Consider the following 24,344-nt stretch of genomic DNA (forward strand, 5'->3'; position numbering starts at 1 on the left):
CCTATTTCTACACCTGGATGGAGAGAGGCACTGTGAGAGTAAAGTGTCTTGCCCAAGAACACACCAGAAAGACCCCAGTCAGGGCTCGAACCCGGACCGCTTGATCCGGAGTCCAGCGCTCTAACCATTAGGCCTTGGTCACAGTGCCTCCCACCACGGGACTAACAAGGTCCCGTTATTTGATTGGCGGGCGTTGCTTGGTTTGACAACAGGGCTAACTGTTCCAAGTTCGCTGGTTTATATTTCAAAACCAGATTTTCATTTTGCGCTGTCATATTTGCGTTAAAGAAGTTATAACATTTCGGGTTAAAAGTGTTTACATTTTGCGTCTGACTGTTGTTATATTTCGGGTTAGAATTTGGCGTGAAAAGTGATCAAAAGTTGTTATATTTTGTGTTGTTACATTTTGCGTTAGTTGTTACATTTTTCGACGTAACAGACGTATAAAGTGTCGTTACATAACGTAACATAACAAAACGTAACGCTACGTCACGTAACACAATCTACCAAAGCGTAACACAACGTATCGTACCGTAACGCAGCATAACATTTACATTTTATAACACAAGAAAGTCTTAACATGAATGCATGTGTCGTTTACAGGGTCAAGTCATTCACTTTATGTATGGTTCCCATGCTATTACAACCTCTAGATTGCTAGCGGAGCTTACAGGCCGAGATGAAAACAGACCCCCGACGGGTGTGTTTTGATCGCCTTCACATACTGTAGATAGTTCTGGATTTCTAAATATAGCAGCATAGTAAAACTGCACAAAACTACCTCTGGTTGCAATGTTTGAAATGAGCAGTAGATTGTCTATCTGTTTTCGTCTGGCGTGTCTGTCAATTTTCTTCATGAACATAGCCATGTCGTACGACACTAAAGCCAGATTCCGTAACAAATACATCCACAGAGTCAGTATGTAAAGATAATACAAGAATACCGCCCAGCGTCGACTGCTGGCTTTTCTATTAATCCATGACTCTATGGTCGATTTCTCGATAAATTTGAGAGCGAGACACAACAAAATTAGAGTTGCGAATTCCAGAAGTAAACTCACACCAAGGATTTGCAAGTTCAATTGGCGCGGAAGGAAATCTATGTTGATAATTGTGATCGTCTGCACGCAAAATAAACCAGTCCAGAACCAAAATACGGCCAGTCGAGGGGCTGCACGAAAGAAGTTCACCACATTAAATTTTCCCCAGCGAAATATTGACAATGTTATCAGAAGCGAACTCCCTGCTTCGATGAATGTGCCCGCCATGTTGATGTCATCTCAGTTTTCCACTTGGGTGAAGACGTTATTTCCACACGTTTCTGTACTGGTTTCATTTGTTAGACAGACAAATGCAGGAACAGCGAAGAGAAGGGTAAAAGCGAGTCTCGTCAACCAAAGAAGAGCCAAAATGCAGCCAACCAAACACAACATTTTGCAGAGATCGCAAAGCCTGAAGCGATCGAAACCATTGGGGTTTCTGACAAATTTGCATGCCCGGCTGACCAATCAACAGTTTCTTTTCGAAGTTATATTGCATTTTTCCCAGTGTTCCTTTTAATATCTGGAAAGTGTGATTTCGTCTTACCACTGCGTTTCTTTATCCAAACCAGACCTTGTCCTAATATAGAGACCATTTTAATCAAAAGTGTCTTGAAAAATGTGAAATCAAACTATAGTTAGTATGATCAAACTGAATACATATTTTACGTCGAGGTAGCGCCGTAGTCTGAGTTTCGGAAACCTCTGCAGCTCTGCTTAATATCGATCCAAAAATAGAACTGACATTTTTAAATTCTTGAGTTTTTGTCTTGTTTCGGTTTCGTCTGCACCTGAAAAGGTCATGTGTTCTCATGCTCACTGTTCCGGTCTGCTCCTGTTAGATCTAATTTAACATTTACTAACTATTCGGAGAAAAGGAATAATAAAAAGTGTCAAAAAATGGCCGTAGTTGTGTCTGAATTAAGCATATTTGTTTTTAGTCGGTCACCCAGCTAACGTCATTCGTAGGAAACGGCTTTTAGCTACTTTTGTACAGTACAGAAAAATCAAATTTCTTGTTTGCCCAACCCGTCCCCTTTAGAAAGGGACTTTCCCGGAAACATACCGGAAGTGTTGTATTAAAATTCTTTTGTTTTCTAAGAATACTCAGAATGCAGCTTTCACGGCGAAAATACTGTGGATCGAATCGTTACGATGCTGTGGATTGCAGGATATCTTCAAGTTTTCTTGGTGTTTTTTAGATTCATATTCAACTTTCTGAATTTCGTTCCGGCCGCAGTGTGCCTTTACTACTCAACGCCAACAGAAAATTGTATATTCCGAAACCAATCGCACAACATACTCGGCAGTCAAGAGGTTAGCAATACTGTGAACACGATAGGAGCACTACTCGAAGATGCAAACTCTCTTCTACTTGTTTTCGCCGTCTTCTCTTGGAAATTATTCAAGGTGAGGCGATATTTTAAGGCTGTCCTTCGCGTGGGACATTTCTGGGTTTGGTGTTTCTTCTGCGTCACCTTCTCTCTCTCGATTCTATACGTTGATATTGTTCACGGAACAGACAATACGGGAAAAATTAATGTCAACGCGGTGGCATTGATAACAGAGATGTTTCTTCTAACTCTGCTCGCGAGTGCAGTTAACTTCATAGCCCACGATACCTACGTGAACTGGGTTGAAGATCGATTTTGGGGACAGCTCACTGCACGTGTATTCAAACCGCTTTTTCGCATGGTACTGTGTGCTTATTTCTTCCGCAACCTTGGCCTGTTTCTTTACGACACGGCCCTCGTCTCCATGAGTATCTCGCTGTTAAAGAGAGGGAAAGTGGAAGGATCACGTGACTGGGATAGCCTCCTGCTGTTGCTGAGTGCTGCGTTCCGTGGAAGCTTCACGAAGTTCTTCTTTGAAAAGATGTTTCAAGGCCAACAACTTCCCCCGGTAAGATAAAGTCATGAGAACAACTGGGGGACCCCGTTAGAGTAGCTATAGGGTATCCACTGATATTTTGTAATATGGGTAGGGGCACATGAATGTTGACCCCCCCCCCCCCCTTCCCCTTCCCCTGGTATAGGTTGCTAAGCAGGAGGGCATTTTGCGTGCGCATGCGTCGATATGGGCTAGTGCGCACGACAGAGAAGTTCTGCTATCGATTGTTTACATATTTTTCACAATTTATGGCCTAATTTTCAGCTCAAAATAAAAGGTGTTTTAAGTTTTATTTGCTGTATACGATACTAAGAGTCCTTGCTTTATCTTCTGACAACAACCAGCATACTTTGGTGTCGGCGTGCCGTTTATCTGATCGACTTTGGCTATGTGTATTAAACATTGCGCGTGGACAAAATGGCGACCGAATGTCGAGAACCGTAACACCTTGCCCATGTTTTTAATAGCTGGGAGATCTAAACGGACAAAGCGCTACGGCTACTTAGTACTAAAATATAAAACAGCAGTTTTAACTATACGATGTTATAATCAAGTATCCCGGGTTTGAGCGAGTGGTCATGATTTTGTTCAGATTTTTCATAAAACTGCAATTTCATCGTTCTCACGATGCAAAAATCTGAAAATCTAACCTTGATCTCCAGCGTCTACCGATGACAGATGGAGCCTGAAGTACTTGAACTATCGTCTAATGCTGCGAATGTAGCGTTAAAAAATGGTCTATTGTGGTAATTTTTAGCTTTCTTTAACGTACGTTCTCGCTGGTTTATTCTAACAGAGAAACTATCGTTTGTGATTATTTCCTTAAACTTAAGCATTGGTCAAAATAACTTCACATTTCGATGTACCACAATTATTCCGTTGAACAAGAAAAGAATTACTGAGATCGGTCTTAATTTTAAAGTGTTATGGTAATTCTTTGCTGGTAGACTATTTGTTTACATTTTACTATGTTAATTAGTACATTTTTGGCTCCTTTAACAAAATCTAGCCTTGATCACCGGTCAAAAAATAGCATGAAACGAACAAGCGATATATATATTTTTTAGAAACGTTCTAATAACTGCTGCATAAAATGTCTTAAGAAATAATTTTTAACTATAAACAATGTTATTTTCAAATTTTCATTCAACGGTTGTTTCTTTAAGATTGATGTTCATTTTGTTATAACGACTGTTCTACTTCTGTGTCGCCTAAATGTGTTTTAAAGAACTGCAGTTCTTGTTCCAGGAAACCCTGTTTGCCAGTCGAGGGCAAGTTGGCCTTGCTTTAGAGTCATCAATGAGCTGCATTATCATGTGCAGAACACCCAAACATGTCTTTCCCCTCAGGGAAAACCCTTTTCTTTGGTGGCCGTCCCTTTAGGCAAAAAATCTCCCGACAAGCTATAATATTGCTCGCACTCTGCTTGTATTACAGCAATTGATTTGATATGAAGTTTTGATCTTAATATATCACACTCCAGCACACGAATAAATGTTTTCCTCTTTTTACGGCCTGTTTGATTTCTGTCGGTGAAGGCTTTCCTACCTGTCCCACATATTTTCCCATTATTTTCAACAACGATCCCGAAGCAGGCCAGAAAATCTGCTTTATAAGAGCCTTGCAACACACAAAACACTTTTTTTTAGCGAAATTTACGTCTATATTAAATTATGTGACGATAAACAGTACAAAAAAACAAAGTTTGAATCTTCCGCGCCATTTTTATTCCCAAGATCACGCGGTCTTTGTACAGCGGTTGCACGCATGCGCCCGCAAAATGCCCTCCTGCTAGGTTGCTAAGGCACGCTTCTTGAAAATCCTAATTCTTATTTCAGACCAAAATATGCGATTCCCTACCCTATGTCAGACCTGACCCAAAATTTGAGACCCTTTTTCAGATCCAGCCTACCCAGAAGTGCTTCAAATTCCTGTTATTTATTTGATTGAACTTCTCAAGTTAAGTAATAAATAACAATGATAAAATTGCTTCTTCTAAAAATTATACCTAACTGTTGACCACAGTGCACAAACCTTACCCAAAACGGCTCAAAAACCATTAAGTATCTCCCATGGATTTACCCAACCCAGTTTACATGTCCATATTCTGACATTGAGTGACAAGTAGACACCCAGCTTGGGATACAGCAAGTCAAATGCCACCTACTGAATAAACAAGACAGAAGATGCTTTGGGAGGGTGGGGGAACCCTGTAGAGTATCTACTGACATTGTGTGGTATGAGCAGACACCAGTATAGGCACTCACATGGAATGTATGGGTGGACACCCAGATTAGAGTAAATTTAAATATGAATAGGCCTTATGCATGATAACATCATATGCTCAAAATTCACTACCAAGCCTCGTTTACGCTTTTTTATTCTCAACCCTCTGCCACCTTCATGCAGTTTTCACGTGGGCATTCTTTTCAACTTTGCTGCTTTGGGAATTCATTCATGATAATATTTACAAGTTTGCACCTCCAAAGCGAGGCTTGGTGGTGAAACTAGCCAGTCTGACAAATAAACATGCATAAGGGCTATTACATTTGAATGACATTAATGGGGATATAAATGAGGCAATATTTTGTTTGCAATGATTGTTTTCAAAGTGTTAAGCGTTTATCTTTACAAAAACCAAATTCTCCCAGGGAAAATTGTATGAATGTATAGCAATAGCAAGGAGAATTAAGATATTGATCTTAACACTTTTTTGACAGGTGTGTGAGAAAGAGGCAGTAGACACTTTACTGGGGCCTGAGTTACAGAGAGAGCGGTTTGGTGGCTACCAACGGATTGATGCATCATCTGAATATAGCTTAACCTAAACATTCCTTCCAGAGGCTAAGGGATAGAATGCCAGACTGTTATAGTACCAAAGTATCCTGTTCTATGACTTGTAAAGACCAAAAGGTTTTGCCAGTTTTGGTATCACTCAAAAAAAAATTCCCTGAATGTGTTGAACGATACAAGAAAAAAAGACTCCTTTAAAATACAGAACAAATTTAAGGTAATCCCCCCCTTCCCTCAAAAAAAAGGAAAATGTATTTCACATGCAGCTGACTCTCTCTATAACGGACAGTGTTGGGACCCACTCCAACTGTCCGTTTTAGAGAGGTGGCCATCTTATAGGGAGTTAAGTTACAGTAAAATGACTAAAAAATGGCAGAGATGGGACGGCGTCTGTCTTAAAGAGGTGTCTGTCTTATAGAGGTGTCTGTTAAGAGAGAGAGTTGACTGTAAACCAAGACCAAAAATTCCATGTTGAAAACACAAATAATTCAATTAACCCTGTTTAAATTTAGGCTTCTATAAAGCCTATGTTACATCAGTGACATTTTCACTTGTTTAGTTTTACTGGTTTTAAAGTTTACTTTTTTTATTTAATGTATACATTTCAGTGACTACAAAATGATCCAGTCTAGTGATATGAACCTAGTAAACACCATTACCCTTTTTGTACATTGCCTAAACAAAGCCTTGCTTAAACTATTTACATATTCGAAGTGTTATTCCTCTTACTGACTGACACACTTGTCCAAGTTCTTAAGAGGCCCTGCCAGGGGAAATTCCGACAAGCGACACGGCCCAGAAAGCAGCGAAAGCACATAACATAAAATCACAACGACAACCTTTTTGGAAAAACTTAAATTCCGACAAAGACAAGCAATTTTCCTTCAATGTTACTACCGACAGCGACGCAAAGTTTGATAAAACAGCCACACAGTGCATTTTTAAATTTAGACAAGCGACATGGGAACCCCCCTGGCAGGGCCTCTCTTAAACTTCTTTTGTTCACTTTTATGGGAGGTTACTGGGATCTGGCCCAGAATTTGAATTTAAAGCTTGGCCTTATCTGTCGAGTTTGAGCTAAAACACTTCAAATTTCCAATTTTTTCAAGTGACTTTTGGTCAGGGGAACAACTGAAGAGACATTTTTGACAAATTAATTCCTAACAGGACCACAAGTCTCTATTCTTAATGGCTAATCAGGAATGACATGAGTACTCTGAAGGCTGACACATCAACTCATCACCATATACATGTCCATCATGTATCTTTGCGGGATTAAGTCATTCTTGCAATGTGCTGTTTAACAAAACCTGACAAAGAAGATAGTTCTATGGGACTGGGGTCTTGACACGTTTACTGAATCTGTGCGTGAGGGGACTTCGTAGCTTAGGTTCTCGTTTCTTGTAATGTTCATTGAAATCCAGTCTAAAACTGAGGAATCTCAAGCTGACATCCTGGTGACTAGTGAGCATCATGAGAAACTGTTGAACCATGTCCTGTGAGGAAAAGCAAAGAACAAAATCAGGGACAAGAGCTAAAGATGCATGAAAACTGAGTCTGTTTACAGACTTAAGAGCTCTTATAGACTGTTCACAGTCCCCTTTTTTTAGAAATCAATCATTGTGCTTGATGGGCTACTGTTGTCGCTCGCGTTCATAAACCAAGATAGACAAGGATCAGGAACCATCTCTACAACTGTTTTTTTTTTTCACCCCAGAATCTGCAGCATGAATAGACTAGGAGTTGCTACTAGGTGTGATGCAAGCCAATTGCAGGTTACCCACCCCCTTCCTCTCACCCCACACCAATCATGATTTTTGTCAGGTTTCCTCAACAATTTGCCAATAACAATCCCCCCCCCCTGAACGGGATGCTAGTTAATCAAAAGTTACTTTCCAGTTTATTTTGTCGGCTTGCTCCAACAGTTTTGCTGCAGTAATTTACATGCCAGGGTGGGGAGCTGGGGGGGGACCCCCATGGCATACATGTATATCAGTTACATAGGTACATGCTCAAGGTATGGTGAGGTTTTGACATTCTCAAACAATCCTTAAAAGGAAAATCCTTTTTTCCTCTTTTGGCATTGTGATCCCACTGTGATCTTTAGAAAGGGGTCCATATTACACTTGTATAGCTAAAATTACAGTACATAAACTTCCAACTGAACAAAAAGATATGGTCTATTAAAACGTATCTACGTGTACCAGTTAAACTTTCCATGCCACACAACCTGTTTACACCATTCTTTGTGATCGTTTTACCCTTTTACCCTCATGTTTTCAGTTTGATACAGGCTCATGGCTTTACCTGGTACGACTTTGACAGCACTTTCAACTGAGCACGGGTATCTGGAATAACATCATCCACAAACTTCACTGATCGCCTTCTCTCTTCCTCCTCATCCCACTCAGTCATGCCCCACTCACCCTGTCAAAATAAAAAACATTCAGCAAAAATTACTAATAAAGTGTTCTTGTTAGCGGGTTACAACAATTCGGGCAGGCTCTGTAAAACCCAAAAGATTATTGTCTGATTGCAAAAATAAACAAGCACTTTTCTGATCTGTTTAGCTAAAACATGAAGAAATAACGAAATTTGTGTATTACCTTATTCTTACTAATTTTCGCCATTTCAAAATAATCCCGAAATTAAATATGCACAAAAAAACATTGAGCGAAATTTAAACGCGCGAAAATTAGTACCATATTTTGTATCAAAACAATCAAAATTTTAAATGTTTGGAACTGCAACTATCCTTCCATGAAAATATCTTTCCATCTTGTTTTCGACTAGCACCCTTCCTCTCATTACTGTTTTCTTTAGCTTGTAAATCGGTCAAAACGTCTTTAGTACAGTCACCAAAGTTTCCGTTTGCAGGCTCCTTGTAGTTACATTGAACCAGACCTCTGTATATTTCCAGTTGTTTCTTAGTCATTGTCGACTGATCCAGAAAACACTGACAAAATCGCGAAATTTAATACACTTTTGCTCTAAGTTCTCTTGCAATCGCGAAAATTAATACTCGCGAAATTCGGCTCCCGAGTTTTTGCAAAATTAAGTACGCGCGAAAATAAGTAAGAATAAGGTAGTCCCTTCACATGAGCAATCATATAACAGGTTTAAGCAAAAGTCCAATTATAGAAAATGCATGAAGAGCAGTATTGAGAAATCTGATGCATCAGACCCAAAAAGTTTTAAAGTCAGAATCCACCAATAAAATCAATTACAAAACAGCTGAATACATACTGACCTCATCTGTCCGTTGTTCAACGGCTTTTTCTAATCTCTGCCTTGACTCAAGCTCAGTGGTTGCCGCAGAAAAGAATGACTCTTGTGCATTCTGGAACTGGATGATCAGATCAAAAATGGTCCGCAACTGGGTCAGCATTTGCTGTGAAATAAATAAAAAAGTAATAACATGTTTTGATTGGTCAGTCTGTATAAAAAATTCCCTTCAAACTTTTTTTAATGGTTTTCAACTTAACGTCCAGAATGAATGTTTAGGAGTAAAATGGCTAACCACATGACCCAAACCTTAAGGCAAGATACACAAAGCCAGCAAAAGGCTCTACTCAAGTAAGTCAGTACAAACACTCATTACGGGAAAATGCCTAGCCTGTTCCAGGTATTTGGTTAGTTGGGAAGCGGCACACAGAACATTTTTTTTTTTCGCTTGCCGTTTTGAGTGACGCTTCTCAACTAACCGAACACCTGGAACAGGCTAGAAAATGCCCAGTTAACATTTTAAGAACTGGACAGCTTTACAAGGTTCGTCTGGTTATAACAAGATAGTTCTTTTCTTAATTTATCCAAGTTTTATTACACGAGGGTTGCACAGTCTAAGTAGAAAGAGACTTACTCTTGACTCAGCATCCAACAGGCAGTGGTTAAGCACTTGGTCCAGGAATGTTTCATGTGCTGCGATAATGTGATCCAAGTCGCTGGCTTCTGCAACCTGTTTCTTGAGTTCTGCCCAACAACACTCTAAAACCTAACATCAATGAGAAGTCAAAGGATCAATTCCAACAGGGTAGTCTAATGAGTTGTCTTGAGGAAGATGGCATGTCCCTTAGTGAGATGGGGGAAGGGGGAGGAAGAGAGGGAAGGGGAGGGGGTAGTACACTTGTTTCTTCAGATCTGTCTAACATTCTAAATCCTGATATCAATGAGAAGAGATGGCATTAAATTTAACATGGTAGTGCAATGAGTCACATTGAGTAACGTGTCATATTCTCAGTGAGATAGGGGAGGGGGGAGGAGGATAGGGGAGGGGAGGGGGTAGTACACTTGTTTCTTCAGGACTGTTCAACAACACTCTAAAATGTAACAGCTATGATCCTAGCATATACACACTGGCCCAGCCTGTCTGCGCATTTAGTAATGCCAGAAAGTTTGGCATAAATGGTTTGGTATAAATTAAAAATAAATTAAATTACTTTATTCGAGAGGAAGCCCTGTCAGCTCTAGCTGGTTTTCACTGTTGCAGGTCTATCCAGATCAAATTGGAATTTGGAATGTTAGTTTTTTCAGGATGGAGAAAAACCGGAGAGCCAGAGAAAAACCCTCGGAGCAAGGATGAGAACCAACAACAAAATCAACACACATATGGTGCCTGGCTGGAATCAAACCTGGTCATATTGGTGAGAGACTAGCACCCTCACCACTGCACCATCCCTGCTTCCCCATGCTCCCTACCAACCCTCCAAGTTTATTTTTTTCCCTAGTGGCCATTTGGCCACTGACTGCTCAAGTTTGGTCGCCAGTGAAAAATTTTAGTTGCTAAATTAAGCTCACGCTTTCAATCCTTCTTCTCAATTATTTTTAGTCGCCAGCCTGGCGACTTTGGTTCCAGTTCAGTCGCCAGCTCCAAAATTTTAGTCGCCATGACGACTAAAATGGTCTTAACTTGGAGGGTTGAATACTATTCCCACCCAAATAATCCAGCCATAGCCATAAGCAGCTTCCATTGTGTTCTGCCTTTCTTACCTCAAATGTGATGTAGTACTGCATCTGATGAATAAAATGTATCATCTCTGTTCCCAGCATGTGGCACATATGAAGTATGGGGGACACCTCTGTTGGTCATAAATGCAAGGTTGAAACAATATTGAAAAAATACCATAAGTCCCTTATTGAGTACAGAATCATAATAGAAGCTAAGAAGCCACTAAGGAATATGGACAGCTTAGATTTGGGAAAATTTAGATGGATGTATAGAATTTACACAATACTAAAATCTGACAAGCCTTTCAAAATTTTTATTTATTACATATATATATATATACAGTTGAACCCCGGTAACTCGAACTCTGAAGGGAAACGAAAAACAGTTCGAGTTAGCGGGGTTTTCGAGTTAGCCGAGTAAAAATGACTGAAAGTGGGTCCAAGGGAAATGGAAGTTACCAGTAGTTTGAGTTAGCGGGGTTGTTTGAGTTATCCGAGTTCGAGTTATCGGGGTTCTACTGTATTCCAAAGTTATCCTGAAGATTTCGAACAATAGTATTTCTGGACATCCCTGAAAGTCCTAGACGAAGATTGCCAAAAATGACAAGAGACTTTACAAGGTCTCCCATGGATTTAAAAAGATTTTCAAACAATATTAGAGGGTCAGCACAATAATAGTTCTCATTGTTTTGCGAAGGCTCCAAAAAAAGACGCAATTTCCTCATCACATTAATTTGTATTTGAATTGTATTATTTTGTATTTTAACTTTTCCTCCACTTCATGTTAAATAATTATTTTAAATTCAAGTGATAATTATTAATCCTTAACTCAGCCCATCCAATAACTAATACAAGTTGTTACTTCAAAGAATTGGGACCTGGCACATCAAAATTATTTCCAGTAATTAGTAATTAATTATATCTGACCTGGTAATGATTTTAACATTCTGCGATTGGTCATTTGCTGTTTCCACATTTCAGTCAAGCAGTATTCCATTCTCTTTGCCCTCCACAGGAAATTGAAAATTCTCAGGTAGTGGATCATACATTCTGGTGTAAAAACCTGCAATGAATTTCGATCTTTAGAACAAAGCCTGAAAAGGGCGGTCTGGATCTAGAATCATGTGACAATTTTTCCCCAAAAAAAACTAAAAATTCATCACAACTTTTTTTTTACTTTTTTCCTTTCAGGTCTCAAAAAGAGACTTTGCGGAGACTGAACTGGCCACGCCAAAAAAGCCTCTTGCACCCAAAGTACACATAATTGGATTATTGCAAAAAATTATCTGTTGAAATCTTGAAACATGGCCCATGGATTAAGCAGATCACTCATCACAGCCGATAAACAATTCACAAATCTTAGCTGAATTCATCTATTTTACTGAATCACATGCTCAGTTTTGGCCAATTCATGGATCAGGCACCACCCCTTCCAGACCCTGTTAGAATTTTTTCACTGTCAATCTTAAAATATTTAAAAGCTCTCTTTAAGACTGCAACACTTTTTTTGAGGAGGTAGAGCACTAAGTAATTGAAGCCCCTTGCAGAAATCACAGAACTACAATGTACTGAAAGTTTTTTTTTTTTTTTTTTTTTTGTTTTTTTTTTTTTCCAATGTTGTAAAAAGGAAAAAAAATCAAAAAAAAAAAAAAAAAAAAAAAAAAAAAAAAAAAAAAAAAGAAAAAAAAAAAAAAAAAACTGCTAGTCAATCTTGATTAAAATTACAATAGGCCATTTCTGAGTTACCCTTTGCCTCTGTTTCAAAACAAATCTATGTGCGAAACCATTCATGTGAAAATGAGTTTTACCTACAGGTCTATTTTCATGCAAATCAAGCTCATTTTTATTTGAATGGTTTCACACATAGACTCAATTTGAAACAGAGGCAAAAGGTAACTTGGAAATGGCTTATTATGCCTTCAATGCATACAGAGGGTATGACTGGTACATGTATGTAATTTTAAATAAAGAAATTACTATATTTAGAGAGAAAGGCTCATCAGCTATAGCTGCCTTTCATGCATGCGGGTCCTCTATCCAGGTCAAATTGGAATTTATACCTTGTTTACAAGAATGGACACTTAAATCCTTAATCCAAACCGATCCCAGTATTAATTTTTATTCATCCCAACATTACACACTGTAGTTTATAGACTAACTTCATCAATGGTTACCTTATAATTTTATACCCAATTTGCAGGGTTCATTCCATTCTAATGCAATTAATAAAACTCCTAGCTAAAATAACGAAAATCTGAATTAATTGGCTTGAGTAGTGTAATCAAACCTTTCTGTCCCCAGTTATATATCAACACTAATGGATTCTAACAGTACTTACAGTACTAATTGGTCCATCAACATGATAATCCAAGCTAAACACATCCCAACCAGTATCTCCAGGAGAAACCTACACAAAACAAACACAAAATTACACTTTTAAATAACGAACTTCAAACAACTGAAAAAATTAATGCTTAGGTAGGATAAGAACCTCGTCCACTGTTCTACCATCTGAGCTACATGTACTGTACAGAGCCATGATGGGAACACTGCACAAGTGAATCCTATTTGATTTTACATGTGTATAGCATACTACTTGATACAGCGTACTACCTGTTGCATGGTAGACACACGAGATATTCGAACTTCAACTTACTTTGCCCTTCTTTTAAGAGACAAACTGAAGGTGGAAGAACTTTTGCATTCAAACATGCCAAGCATGGAACAGCCTGCCACTGAACTAAGAAAAAACCTTTTATAATTTTCGAAATAGTTTTTTATTCAATTTTAAGAAAACAACATTTTATTGACCATTTTTTATTTAAGATCTTATTCCAAATACAGATTTTTTTTTAATTAGTTTTTAATTATATTCGTTTTTTATATTATTGTTTCGTGGTTTTTTATTGTTTCGTAGGTTTTTATTTGTTCTAGATTTTTTAATACTTGTAAATAGGAGGGCCACGAGTTTGTTAGCTTTATAGCTATTAAGTGCAACCCTCTATAAATAAAGACGTTACTTACTTACTTACTTACTATGGGCGGCACAGTGACCAATGGTTGGTGCACTGGACTTCAGATTGAGTGGTGTGGGTTCAAGCCCTGGCTGGGGTAAATGTGTTGTGTTCTTGGGCAAGGCACTTGATCTCACAGTACTACTTTCCACCCAGGTGCATTAATTGATTACTGGCAAACTAATGCTGGGGGTAACCCTGCAATGGACTAGCATCCCATCCAGGGGCGAGTAGAAATACTTAGATGCTTCATGCGAAAGAAACTGGGATAAGCTCCAGCAAGATAGGTGTTTTACTTCTCATACTACTCGACATACCTCAAGTAAACGACAGTCCAATCGTTCAATGATCTCAGGGTCTGCATACTGTGCATTGGTAGCCCTTATGGCTGTCTCTAACACACCAGTCAAGTTGTGCATGTAGAGTGTACTAGCTGGCTTGGCTAAATCAGCTCTACAAAACATCAAGAAGGATCAATCATAACATTCAGTAACAAAAAGAATAACAAACACTAACTGGAATCTTCACTTTAAACTAGTTTATAGCCAACTTACTCAAGAAGGTCCATAAGATGCCTGATAAAATCTCCTTGTCCAAGAAGAAGATAGAGTCGCAGTGCCTAAGAAAAATTGATGTGCCATGAACACTCAATGAACAGCTTTATTTACGGAGGGTAAAACATGACAGTACAAACTGGCTCTCTATCAAAAATAAATATACAATAATATAATTATATAATTTAATACATGTATGTACATGAATGAAGCTCTCCAATGAGAACTTCAACTTTTTTATTAAGCACTCCTTTTTATTAAGCCCTACTTAAGTTCCACCAAGCCCTTTATTAATCCAAGTTTGTAAGAGAAAGGTAATTAATTTTTATCAATTTATTTTTAGAAATTATATAATAATTGCAGGTCACCGCCACCTTTGAACTATTCAATGAATTGTGGGACTGATGACGTTTCACGGCTCCCTGGTAGCACAAAGTTTAAAATAATTATGTCTTTTGTGCAAAATATACTGTTGTGCCTAACCATCTTTCAGTGAAGTTAATGTTTATCTTACCCTCAAATGATCAAGGAACTTGTACTTAGAGAAGAAGATCTCTAACAATCGCTTGCTTGTTAGCCTGTAGGCAGTGTCTACTGTTTCCTGAAGTGCTGTACCTGCAAACTCTTCATCAGCTGTCAACTGGGCTGCCGCTACATGAAAAACAAATCATTTTTTTAATAAATTAGACCCATGTGAAGCAATATAAGTATTGTAAGGAGTTAGAGAAAACTGCCTGTTCAGTTTGGTTGAATGCTATTTTATGGTAATTTTGGTGCAGATTACTGACCCAAGGATATTGCCTTTGGTAGCTGTTCCTACCATTGAACTCTTAATTGCCATACCTTACCTTGGTGACACGAACAGTTACAATGAACAAAATTAACATGCCTTTTTTATTGAGAACTGCAAATGTCCAAAACCATAGGAAGGGAAAAGACCATGTGTTATTATAATTATTATTCACCAAAGAGAGAACCCTGGGTCTTACAGTAGTGATCAAGTGCAAAACAGTTCACATTACAGAAAAGACCAAGGACCAATAATCTTTAAGTAAATAAAATGTTTGGTTCCAAGCAAGCTGGTTTGATAAGAGATTTGTTGCATGAATTTACAACCGAGTAAGAGCTGTAGAAACCTTACAATGGTTTCATATGTACGGAAAATATTGACAGACCAAGCAATAAAGCAGTTTGCTTGGCTAAATCTGATTATTGACCCTCTCTACTGTCTAGGACATACAATAATAGTTGTTATCTTCTACAGTGTGTATTTATTTACCTAGCCTGAGGATTGGCTATCTACAAAAAAAATCTTTCATTCAGATCCAAATTTCAATTCTTCCTACCCAGCACCACACATTAATTTTGTTTCACTGTTGGTTCTGAGAATTTTCTGGTATATTTGTTCAGGAGTGCGTGACTTTTTGTTTTGTTCGTGACATTGCATTTTCCCCCAAAAATGAGTGACATGTGTCAAAAGCACAAGGTTCACACAGTTTTATCAGTTGTAGTTGTTTGTCTCCGCCAGTGCTGTGAATGTACACATTTTTAAACAAAAAAAGTTGAGTTTACTGGAGTTATCGAAGTTCTGTTCCATTGTCGTAACAGGTACAATGTACTGGTACATCAAAATAATATCACATAGTTGGTAATTTCCTTTATTCTCGTTACCTGTTTGCTTGGGAATGTATAAATACTGTAAGGAGAAATTAGATCTTGATCACTCTTAGGGTAGACAGTACATGTACCTGATGCTTCTTGTGATCTACTGTACTCCAGCGCCTTCTCATCTCCCCCTCTAATTGGGCTACGATCATGACAAACACGGCGGATAAAGTTGATGGACTTTCCAATGTTTAAAATCTTTAGAAAAGTAAAACAACATATTAATTTCTTTCATCGAATTGGTTGCCAACAAGTACACAGGCACAAAACGCCAATCATTTACCAAACATTTGCCACATTTTTATAACACATGTCTAATAGATGTATCATGCGTCTGCCCATACATGTGCTTGTGTTTTGCTTGGTGAGCATGTTTTCATTTTATATTTTTCACATTGTAATTTCATAATTATTTAACCCATTAGTTTTTTGTACAGAGTCTGTAAATGTTTCAAACCTGACTGATTAAACATTAAATGTCAATCAAATCTTGGGTAAATCAAAACCAAATGGCCAGCATGAATCTTCGATCAACAACAAGATGCTTTAAACTAATAATAGTAACTAATTGGCACTGTATGTTGGAGTGGTTTCAAAAGTTTTAAAACTATGACTTGTTATTTTTTTTCTTTGTACAGTGTACCCCACATACCTTCGTCCCAAGTTCCATAGAGATGAATGAAGGCAACATTGGTTTTCTTATACTGTATTTTTCATACCACAAGCGATCGTCTTTAGTATCATAGTCAACAGCAACAAAAAACTAAAAGATTTAGACAGGAAGTGAGCTTATTAGGAAGATTGTAATCACTAACACGTGCAGAAAATACTTGCAATAGCTGTCACATAGTTTAGAGGGATGGTGCAGTGGTGAGGGAGTTTGAACCTTCCACTCAATGTGGCCTGGGTTTGATTCCTGGACCCAGTGTCACTTATGGACTGAGTTTGTTGTTGGTTCTCGTCCTTGCTCCGAGGGTTTTTCTCCAGGTTCTCCCGTTTTCATCCCTCCACAAAAACCAACACTTTAAAATTCCAATTGGACCAGAAGCAGCAGAAAAAACCCACACAGTGGATGTGCCACTGTAAATTCCTATATATATATTTAATTTTTTTTTAATTTTATTTAGATGAAGGACTATATTGACAATAATAAAAAATATAACTACCGTACAGTTATTATTTTGCTGCAATTATAGCACATTAATAAATATTTTCATGACCGCTTTACCTCATTATACAAATCATCCAGTTCACCCTCATAAATCCATCTATCAAGAATAACACGGATCGGACGAGCAACCTGCAAAAAGAAAACATGAGTCTTAGTTTATAACTGAACTGGTGTGAGAGTTGACAAAATTTTGCACATGAACAATACATGTAAGTGTTGGATCTCAGATATGAGCCTCTTTGTAGTCAATCAGTCATAATACAGAAATTACATGTACTGAGATGTGCTGTGGTCTAACAGATAGTGCACTTAATTTCACATTACATGTAAGTGGTCTGGGTTTGTGTTTTGGCTGGGGTCATTATGTTGAGTTCCTGGATAAAAGACCTTACAGTGTACCCTTGCATTGCCCCTCTCCACTTAGGTGTATAAATGGATTCCAATCTAGGGAGAATAGCAATACATGTACATTGTACTCCTAAATCACTTTATACTAGAGAAATCACAGTTAAGCAGTGGCATGGTCTACAATTGCCACTTAGGCAGGGTTCCTACATTTTTCCAGGCCAAAAATTCAAGGACTTTTCAAGGACTTTCCAGGACCCTTCTTGGAAATTTCAAGGACCTTTTTTATGAAATTTACCTCAAACCAAGCAAAATGTTTGTGTTGAAACCTGCCTTTTCGGTAAACTTCAAAGCCTTAAAAGCATTTTGATTTTTTTAATCTCGTTCAATGAAAAAATCAAGGACTTTTCAAGGACCAAAAACCAGTTTCAAGTACTTTCAAGGCCTTGAAATCAAACTCCTGAAATTCAAGGGTTTTCAGGATGCGTACGAATCCTACTTAGGGGAAAACGATACATGTACTCCTAAATCATACAAAGTAGAGAAATCCTTAAGGAATTATTGCATTGTTTGAGCCACTTGGTCCCAACCCATTTAGATTGCAACAGACTTTGATCCTAACCAACAGCACTTACCAAATTTAGAGTATGCCTGACAAGTGACTTGACAAATGGATCACCATGCTGCATGTTGGAATGAAGGGCTGACAACAGAGCCCCACCTTTCTTTCCTATAAAAACAGTATTATTTTTGTTTGTGAGAACAAAATCCAAAATCTTGAATTTAATTTTTTTTACTAACATGTCCTGGTCATGAGTTTTTAGTGGTTACCAAGGTAACCACATAATGCTACTATCTGTGTAAGTAATGTAAGTAAGACTTTCCGAAGCACGAAGTAAGAACGAGAGCGTACCGAGACGGCACGAGGGTTTGTCAAGTTCTCCAGGTAGCTTTTTACGATAACAATACTATTGTTTAGACTACTTTCATCATTACTACACGATGAACATTCCAGACCCTTAGCCATTCACTATTCCTCAGTTTGACTGTAAACACAAGTCTGTTAAAATATTGGTAACCACATGACCTCTTAGAGGGCTGTTATCTCAAGTGGAACCTTTCAGGTAAATATCAACTTATTTTCCTCTCTTTCAAAAACTAAAATTATTGTTAGCCTTTGTTTTGGTCTTGTCAACAGATGGAAAGGACAGCACCAGCAGGTGCTCCTTCATCATAAAACTGAGGAACTGTGTAAAGAAAAAGAAAAGGCATACTTATGCCATGATGTAATTACAGCAAAAGGCCTTTCAAAAGTAGCCTGTTTCAGGCTCTCTGTAGTTGGGAAAGAGTGAAAATGTAGGTGATGGAGGAAAAAATGAGGGGACTAAGGTGAGTACCCCCTCATTTTTCACTCTCCCCCAACCACCCAGAGTATAATTAAAGCTGCATGGTATATTAACTTTTTTATTACACTACATGATGATGGTGGAACAAATGCATTCACTTATTCATTCTTTCATTCATTAATTTTTTTGTTTGTTTATTTGCCTGTTGAATTTCCAAGAATTCTAAGTGATAAATAGGGTTGCTACAGGCAGTTAATTTTGCCAGTTACTGCCTGATAAGGAGAATGCTATCTCACCTTTACAAGCATCAACCAGTGCAGCAAGGGTCCTCAGTCTCATCAGTGGATCATACGTCCACACCATCAGTCTTCGCAGGGTCAAACTTCCACTAGCCCCTTCCCCTACAAATCCTGCATCCCCAGCTTGATGCTGCCCCTCCAGTACAGCCAACAGTCTGTAGTATTCAGTCAGTTCCTGCTGGAGTGCGGCACAAAAACTCTGGCCCACCAGTCCCATAGCCTTGTCGCCTGCGTGTGCATCTAGATATTTGCGTATCTTACGGAAGAGCCACCCTAGCTCAGCAAGTTTGTTCACGAGATCCCGAACAGCTCTTGGTACACCAAGTTTGGAATCAATGCGATACGCATCATTGGACTGGTCAAGCTTGATCACCTTTCCTTCAATTCCCTGGAAGATGTAGATAATCTCACGAAGAAGAGCAGCTTCTGACACTTCATATGATGCTGAAAATGAATAACAATTAATTTTTAGGGTAAATATTATGACATGTACCTAAACTATATACAAAACAATTTATATTGTTAAAGCTACATGTACACTGTACATATACAGTACATGTATCTAGCAACTTTAAACACTTTTACATGTAAATAAAAGTCTGTGTTTGAGCTGGAGCATTTCCGTGATATTAAGCCACTAGGAGTTTTTTACTTCCCCCCTGGATGGGATACTAGTTCATCTTTATTTGTATGTTACTTAACATGAGCAATGTACATGATTGATATGCTTGGCTTGAAGGTCAAGTAATAAAATTACAATATTTAAGTGTGATTAAGCGCAGCTATTGCACTTACATGTACATGTAGCCACACATAATTTTATTACTTGAATTTCAAGCTAACCCTACACTCCAGATTCACGTACATTTCTGCCAGGTTATGCTAATAATAATAAAGTATATATGTATAGCCTTACTATTTTGCGTGTCATTTCCATAGCTCATGAATCGCACTACACCACCAGTTCTAGGAGTTATAGCCTGTGATTGTCCAGCAATGGCCATCCTGTTCTGAGTCACATTTAGCGACTGCGCCACGAGGCTTGCCAGACGAGATCCGTCACTAGTTTGCTGTGTCATCACCTCATCGGCAAAATGCACCGAAGGTGTGGGGCCATAATTTGGAGCAAATGACGATGGTGTAGGAGTAGGATCGGATGATCTTGACGGTATGCTGCTGATGCCACTACTGCTTTCAGAGGCATGGGTCATGGACAAGATACCAGGAGTGCGGCCAGAGGTAGCAAGGGAAGGTTGTGCAGACACCGCAGGGGTGGATGTCAGGTAGGTTGGCAGTCCATGACCAAAGAAGGAAGGGGCTCCTGTGGGCTAAAGAAGGACCACTGCAAAATTACAAGCTGGTTGGAAAACAGTTTACTCTCATAGTGCCTCTCTCCACCCAGGTAAATACCGTAAATGGGTACTGGCGAAATAATGCTGGGTGGGGGTAAATATTAATTCAAGCCGCTTAAAGCTATAGAAACTGGGATAAACTCTGGCCGCATGGCTCGAGGCTTCCCTGGAAAACAGTACAACCATATTGATGATAATTATAACCACAAACACTTCTGCACATGGGTTCAGGAGACCCTGCATGAGACATTCTTATGTTCAACTAATTGCTTTCTGGGGAATAATAAAAGTCAAGCAGATCTTTTATGTTTTTATCCCAAAAATGTCCTTAAAAAGTTGTAGAATCTGGTGATTTGAAAGAAGATTCTTAAGTTTAAACTTGAATTTGGTCTTTTTATGTTTCATTACAGAGGCTACTAAGCTAAATGTCCTCATTGTACATGTATCATACTTTTCTACGAGCCCGAATTTTACTTTGTAAGAAACATCTCTCGCAAAAGACAAGATAATTTCTGGCAAGTTTCCAGAGTGCCAGCAATAACATACCATGAAAGACACCGTGATTTTGGTCTCTTGTTAAAAATATCTTTTAGCCATTAACTTTTTTTATTTAATCTGTAGTTTTCACATCATTACATGAACAAAACCTGGAATGTAGCTGCTGCCAGACTTCAAATAACAAGAATATAATATTATGGAAAAACCATGTCTTTACAATTATTCATACCTGGACATGTGATTGTTCAGTCGAAGAACTTTCGCCAATGCTCAGCAAAAAGTATAGTATGGCCCATCTATTTTGAAGAACAGGCTGGAAAAACAAATGGTACCATTAGAACATTACATTTCAGGGCCATTAATTGGGTCATTTACCTAGTTTAGTCAAAATGAACAGTGGGGATTACAAGAAACATATCACTTGCACCTTCAAGGGGTCAAACAGATGTACAAGACATGTAGTAGCAATAGTCTTACCTGAGAAGCAAGTTTGCGGTACAACTCTGAAAAAACAGCAATATCAACCTCTCTTTTCTCTTTGAGCACTGCAGTCAAGAAAATTAAGTATGAATGCACAGTGTACTACTAAGTAACATGAAACTATGGGAATGTTTTTATGGTAACTAATGCAATCAATAATAATTATTTGTTGGCATGTTAAAGCATTAGGTGATTCCAGAAATTAATTATCAACGCCTACATCACTAGTAGCATCTTGGAATTTCGAGGACAAAAGAGGGGGGAGGAGTAGGGAGGTGTCCTATGGACTGAAATTCCAAAGACACTGGAAGGTGTCTAGGACTGTACTATTAATTTTCTGAAGGCATGGGGAGAGGTTTAGTTCTGGGATTCTAAAGGGGAAGGAAAGGACGATTTTGGCTTAAAAATGCTAATCTGATGAGTTAGTTCACTTGTTATTGGAACTCAGGTCTTTCAATAAGAGCCGGCACCTGCCAAACTTCTAGTGGGCATTCTGTTGTGAAACACTGGCAAAAATTTATGCAGCTCATTATAAAAAGGGGGCAGGGTTTTTTCAACATCCTATGTTACTCTCTGGCAGGTGCCACATAAGAGCAGTCACTACCTGTATATTTTAAATTTCACTGAAAGCCATGGGAAATCTCCTTGATCCCAGGCATGCATCTGCAAGAGTAACCTCCAAAATTTAACAGCTGCATTATGCATCTGCAGCTTGGAAGAAGAGGACAATCAAAAGTATACAAGTGAGTGGGAGATGCATTACAGGGTTAATATGGAGAACAGTTAAGTTTATTAAACAGTACTGGTAATTTTTTTTAAGCCTGTATAAAAACAGTGCAATCTGCCCGTCCATGCAAGAAAAATTCCCAAAGAGCAATTTACTTTTCATTCTCACTTGTCCAGTAGGAAAGGGCCCAGGCAAGTCACCCACTGACTACTGTAAATCATAAATCCCAACTGTCCTGGATGAGAAAAATATAAGAGCTGCTTGTCCAATGGGGAAGTGCTATTCAAGTTTTTTTTAAGAGTGTCTCCTCCCCCCCCCCCCCACCCCCCTTCCTCCTGTTCCAATTTTCTTTTCTCCCACTGTGACTGTCCAACTCCAGAAGATAATGTTAGCATCAATTAGCAGAAACAAACAAGTAAATTATTTTTAACAAAGTAAACACAACAGCATACATTTTCTTTTTATCCTTTCCACCACTCGGAACTCGTCTGTGGCTACAGTTGGTGCAAAACGACTGGAAAGAAAAGAAAGATAGAATTATATACTGTACAGAATCACAAACATTCTTATTTTAGCACATCTGTGGGTAAGATTTCCGCACAGCCCCATACATTAATTATGTATGCAAACATTTCATACTAACACTTTACATAAACAGCAATCATGAAAAGAACGAGTCAGTCAGAAAATTGTATGCATAATAAATGTATGGGGCTGTGCAGAAATCTTGCCTTTATTTTTTTTGCAGTTTTTGATCAGCCATTCTGCAGGCGTAAAAACACTAGAATATTTTTATTGCTAGCAATACTTTCTGCAAAGGAATTTTTAATCGTACCAAAACATTTTCATATTTCAATTCCATTTCATGTTACTTAACTCCACGCGAAAACGTTTCCTAAGTACCCTCTAAAAATATCATCGAGTTTTGTAATATCCAAACGATAATTTTCATTACCTTGGCAAATATTCGTCGATACTAATTTTATGTGGAGGTCGTCTATACCAATAGACATTGAAAACTTTGTTGATGGATGATGAGCAGTTCGATTCAATTCAAGTAGATAGAATAAGCTAAAATAAAAAAAATAACCTACCTTCCTACTACTCTGAGAGCGTACTGAAAGTGCTGGGATATTTCTGGTGATTTGTCTGCATTAGGAAAAATAACAAGATATATTAGCTTATAAAACTTTATAGCGTAAATATTGCTCTCGAACGAACAAGTAGGCTTATTAATTCGCTGAATTATACCTTTTGAATCAGTTTCTTTACCCAGAAGCCGACAGCAGAGCTTGTGTAGAAGTGCTGCCGGGGAATTAGGATTGTCTATCGATGATTCTACCATTTTAAAACACAGTCAAATGTTCAGAAATATTTTCCAGAGGTTTGTTGTCCGCCATCTTGAAAACTGCCCGCCAAATGAAAATGCGCGGCGCATAGTTTGCACAAATTTGCCGCTGAAAGACCCAACCTATAGCCCCCCAGGACCCCCAGGACCAAAACGACTGGAAAGAAAATAACGATAGAATTATATACTGTACAGAATCACAAACATTCTTATTTTAGCACATCTGTGGGTAAGATTTCCGCACAGCCCCATACATTAATGATGTATGCAAACATTTCATACTAACACTTTACACAAACAGCAATCATGAAAAGAACGAGTCAGTCAGAAAATTGTATGCATAATAAATGTATGGGGCTGTGCAGAAATCTTGCCTTTATTTTTTTTGCACAGGACCCGCTGAAGTTTCACAGCGGTCAAACGCAAAAATTGACGTCACATCCGGTCTTTGCCGCCTCGAACTTTTGACTCGAACTTGTTAGCCTGCGTAGCAGGCGTCGAAAGGGGAGGGAGGGGGAGTTGGGAAGAGGGAGAGAAAGAGGGGAAAAACGGAGAGGGAGTGCGTCTGCCACGCAGGCTACGAACTTGTGGGCAAACTTTTGCAAGAAATTGTTAAAGAAATAGTACGGTGAAAGAACAGTTCAAGCTGGGACACTCAGTGGAGATGAATTATCAAATTTCCAATCCATAAGCGGCGTATAAACCTTAACTTTCCAGGGACGGCGTTAACTTTTGGCTTTAAAGCAAAAGTTTACGGAAAATTTAAGACTTTGTATGGAAAATTTTGGCGGCAATTACACATGAACTGCGCACGCGCGCTGCGCTTGACCGCTGTGTGCTCTGAGGTATAGAGAGAAAACAAATTAGGAAGCGGAGCA

At 38.5% G+C, this 24,344-nt stretch overlaps 2 protein-coding genes and 1 pseudogene across 2 annotated transcripts; 1 reads left to right on the forward strand and 2 right to left on the reverse strand.

The window, feature by feature from the left end:
* Nucleotides 1-244: 244 nt before the first annotated feature.
* LOC144664537 (uncharacterized) lies at nucleotides 245-2,290 on the reverse strand (annotated as a pseudogene).
* Nucleotides 2,157-6,041, forward strand: LOC144664535 (uncharacterized). Its single transcript, XM_078525709.1, has 2 exons — nucleotides 2,157-2,942; nucleotides 5,651-6,041. Exons 1-2 carry the CDS (start codon nucleotides 2,196-2,198, stop codon nucleotides 5,756-5,758), a joined length of 855 nt encoding a protein of 284 aa, XP_078381835.1. The 5' UTR covers nucleotides 2,157-2,195; the 3' UTR covers nucleotides 5,759-6,041.
* Nucleotides 6,042-6,194: 153 nt separating this feature from the next.
* On the reverse strand, nucleotides 6,195-23,940 carry LOC144664515 (gamma-tubulin complex component 3 homolog). Its single transcript, XM_078525682.1, has 21 exons — nucleotides 23,370-23,940; nucleotides 23,213-23,267; nucleotides 22,571-22,632; nucleotides 21,389-21,456; nucleotides 21,141-21,224; nucleotides 19,978-20,389; nucleotides 19,059-19,505; nucleotides 18,052-18,146; nucleotides 17,129-17,200; nucleotides 16,553-16,663; nucleotides 15,984-16,098; nucleotides 14,750-14,886; nucleotides 14,236-14,300; nucleotides 13,999-14,134; nucleotides 13,006-13,074; nucleotides 11,595-11,730; nucleotides 10,710-10,798; nucleotides 9,583-9,714; nucleotides 8,974-9,114; nucleotides 8,031-8,150; nucleotides 6,195-7,219 (listed from the first exon to the last, which is right to left on the reverse strand). Exons 1-21 carry the CDS (start codon nucleotides 23,461-23,463, stop codon nucleotides 7,052-7,054), a joined length of 2,808 nt encoding a protein of 935 aa, XP_078381808.1. The 5' UTR covers nucleotides 23,464-23,940; the 3' UTR covers nucleotides 6,195-7,051.
* Nucleotides 23,941-24,344: the final 404 nt, after the last annotated feature.

Source organism: Oculina patagonica, chromosome 8 (genome assembly GCF_052425735.1).
Source record: "Oculina patagonica isolate OP01 chromosome 8, crgOcupat, whole genome shotgun sequence".
Taxonomy (NCBI): domain Eukaryota; kingdom Metazoa; phylum Cnidaria; class Anthozoa; order Scleractinia; family Oculinidae; genus Oculina; species Oculina patagonica.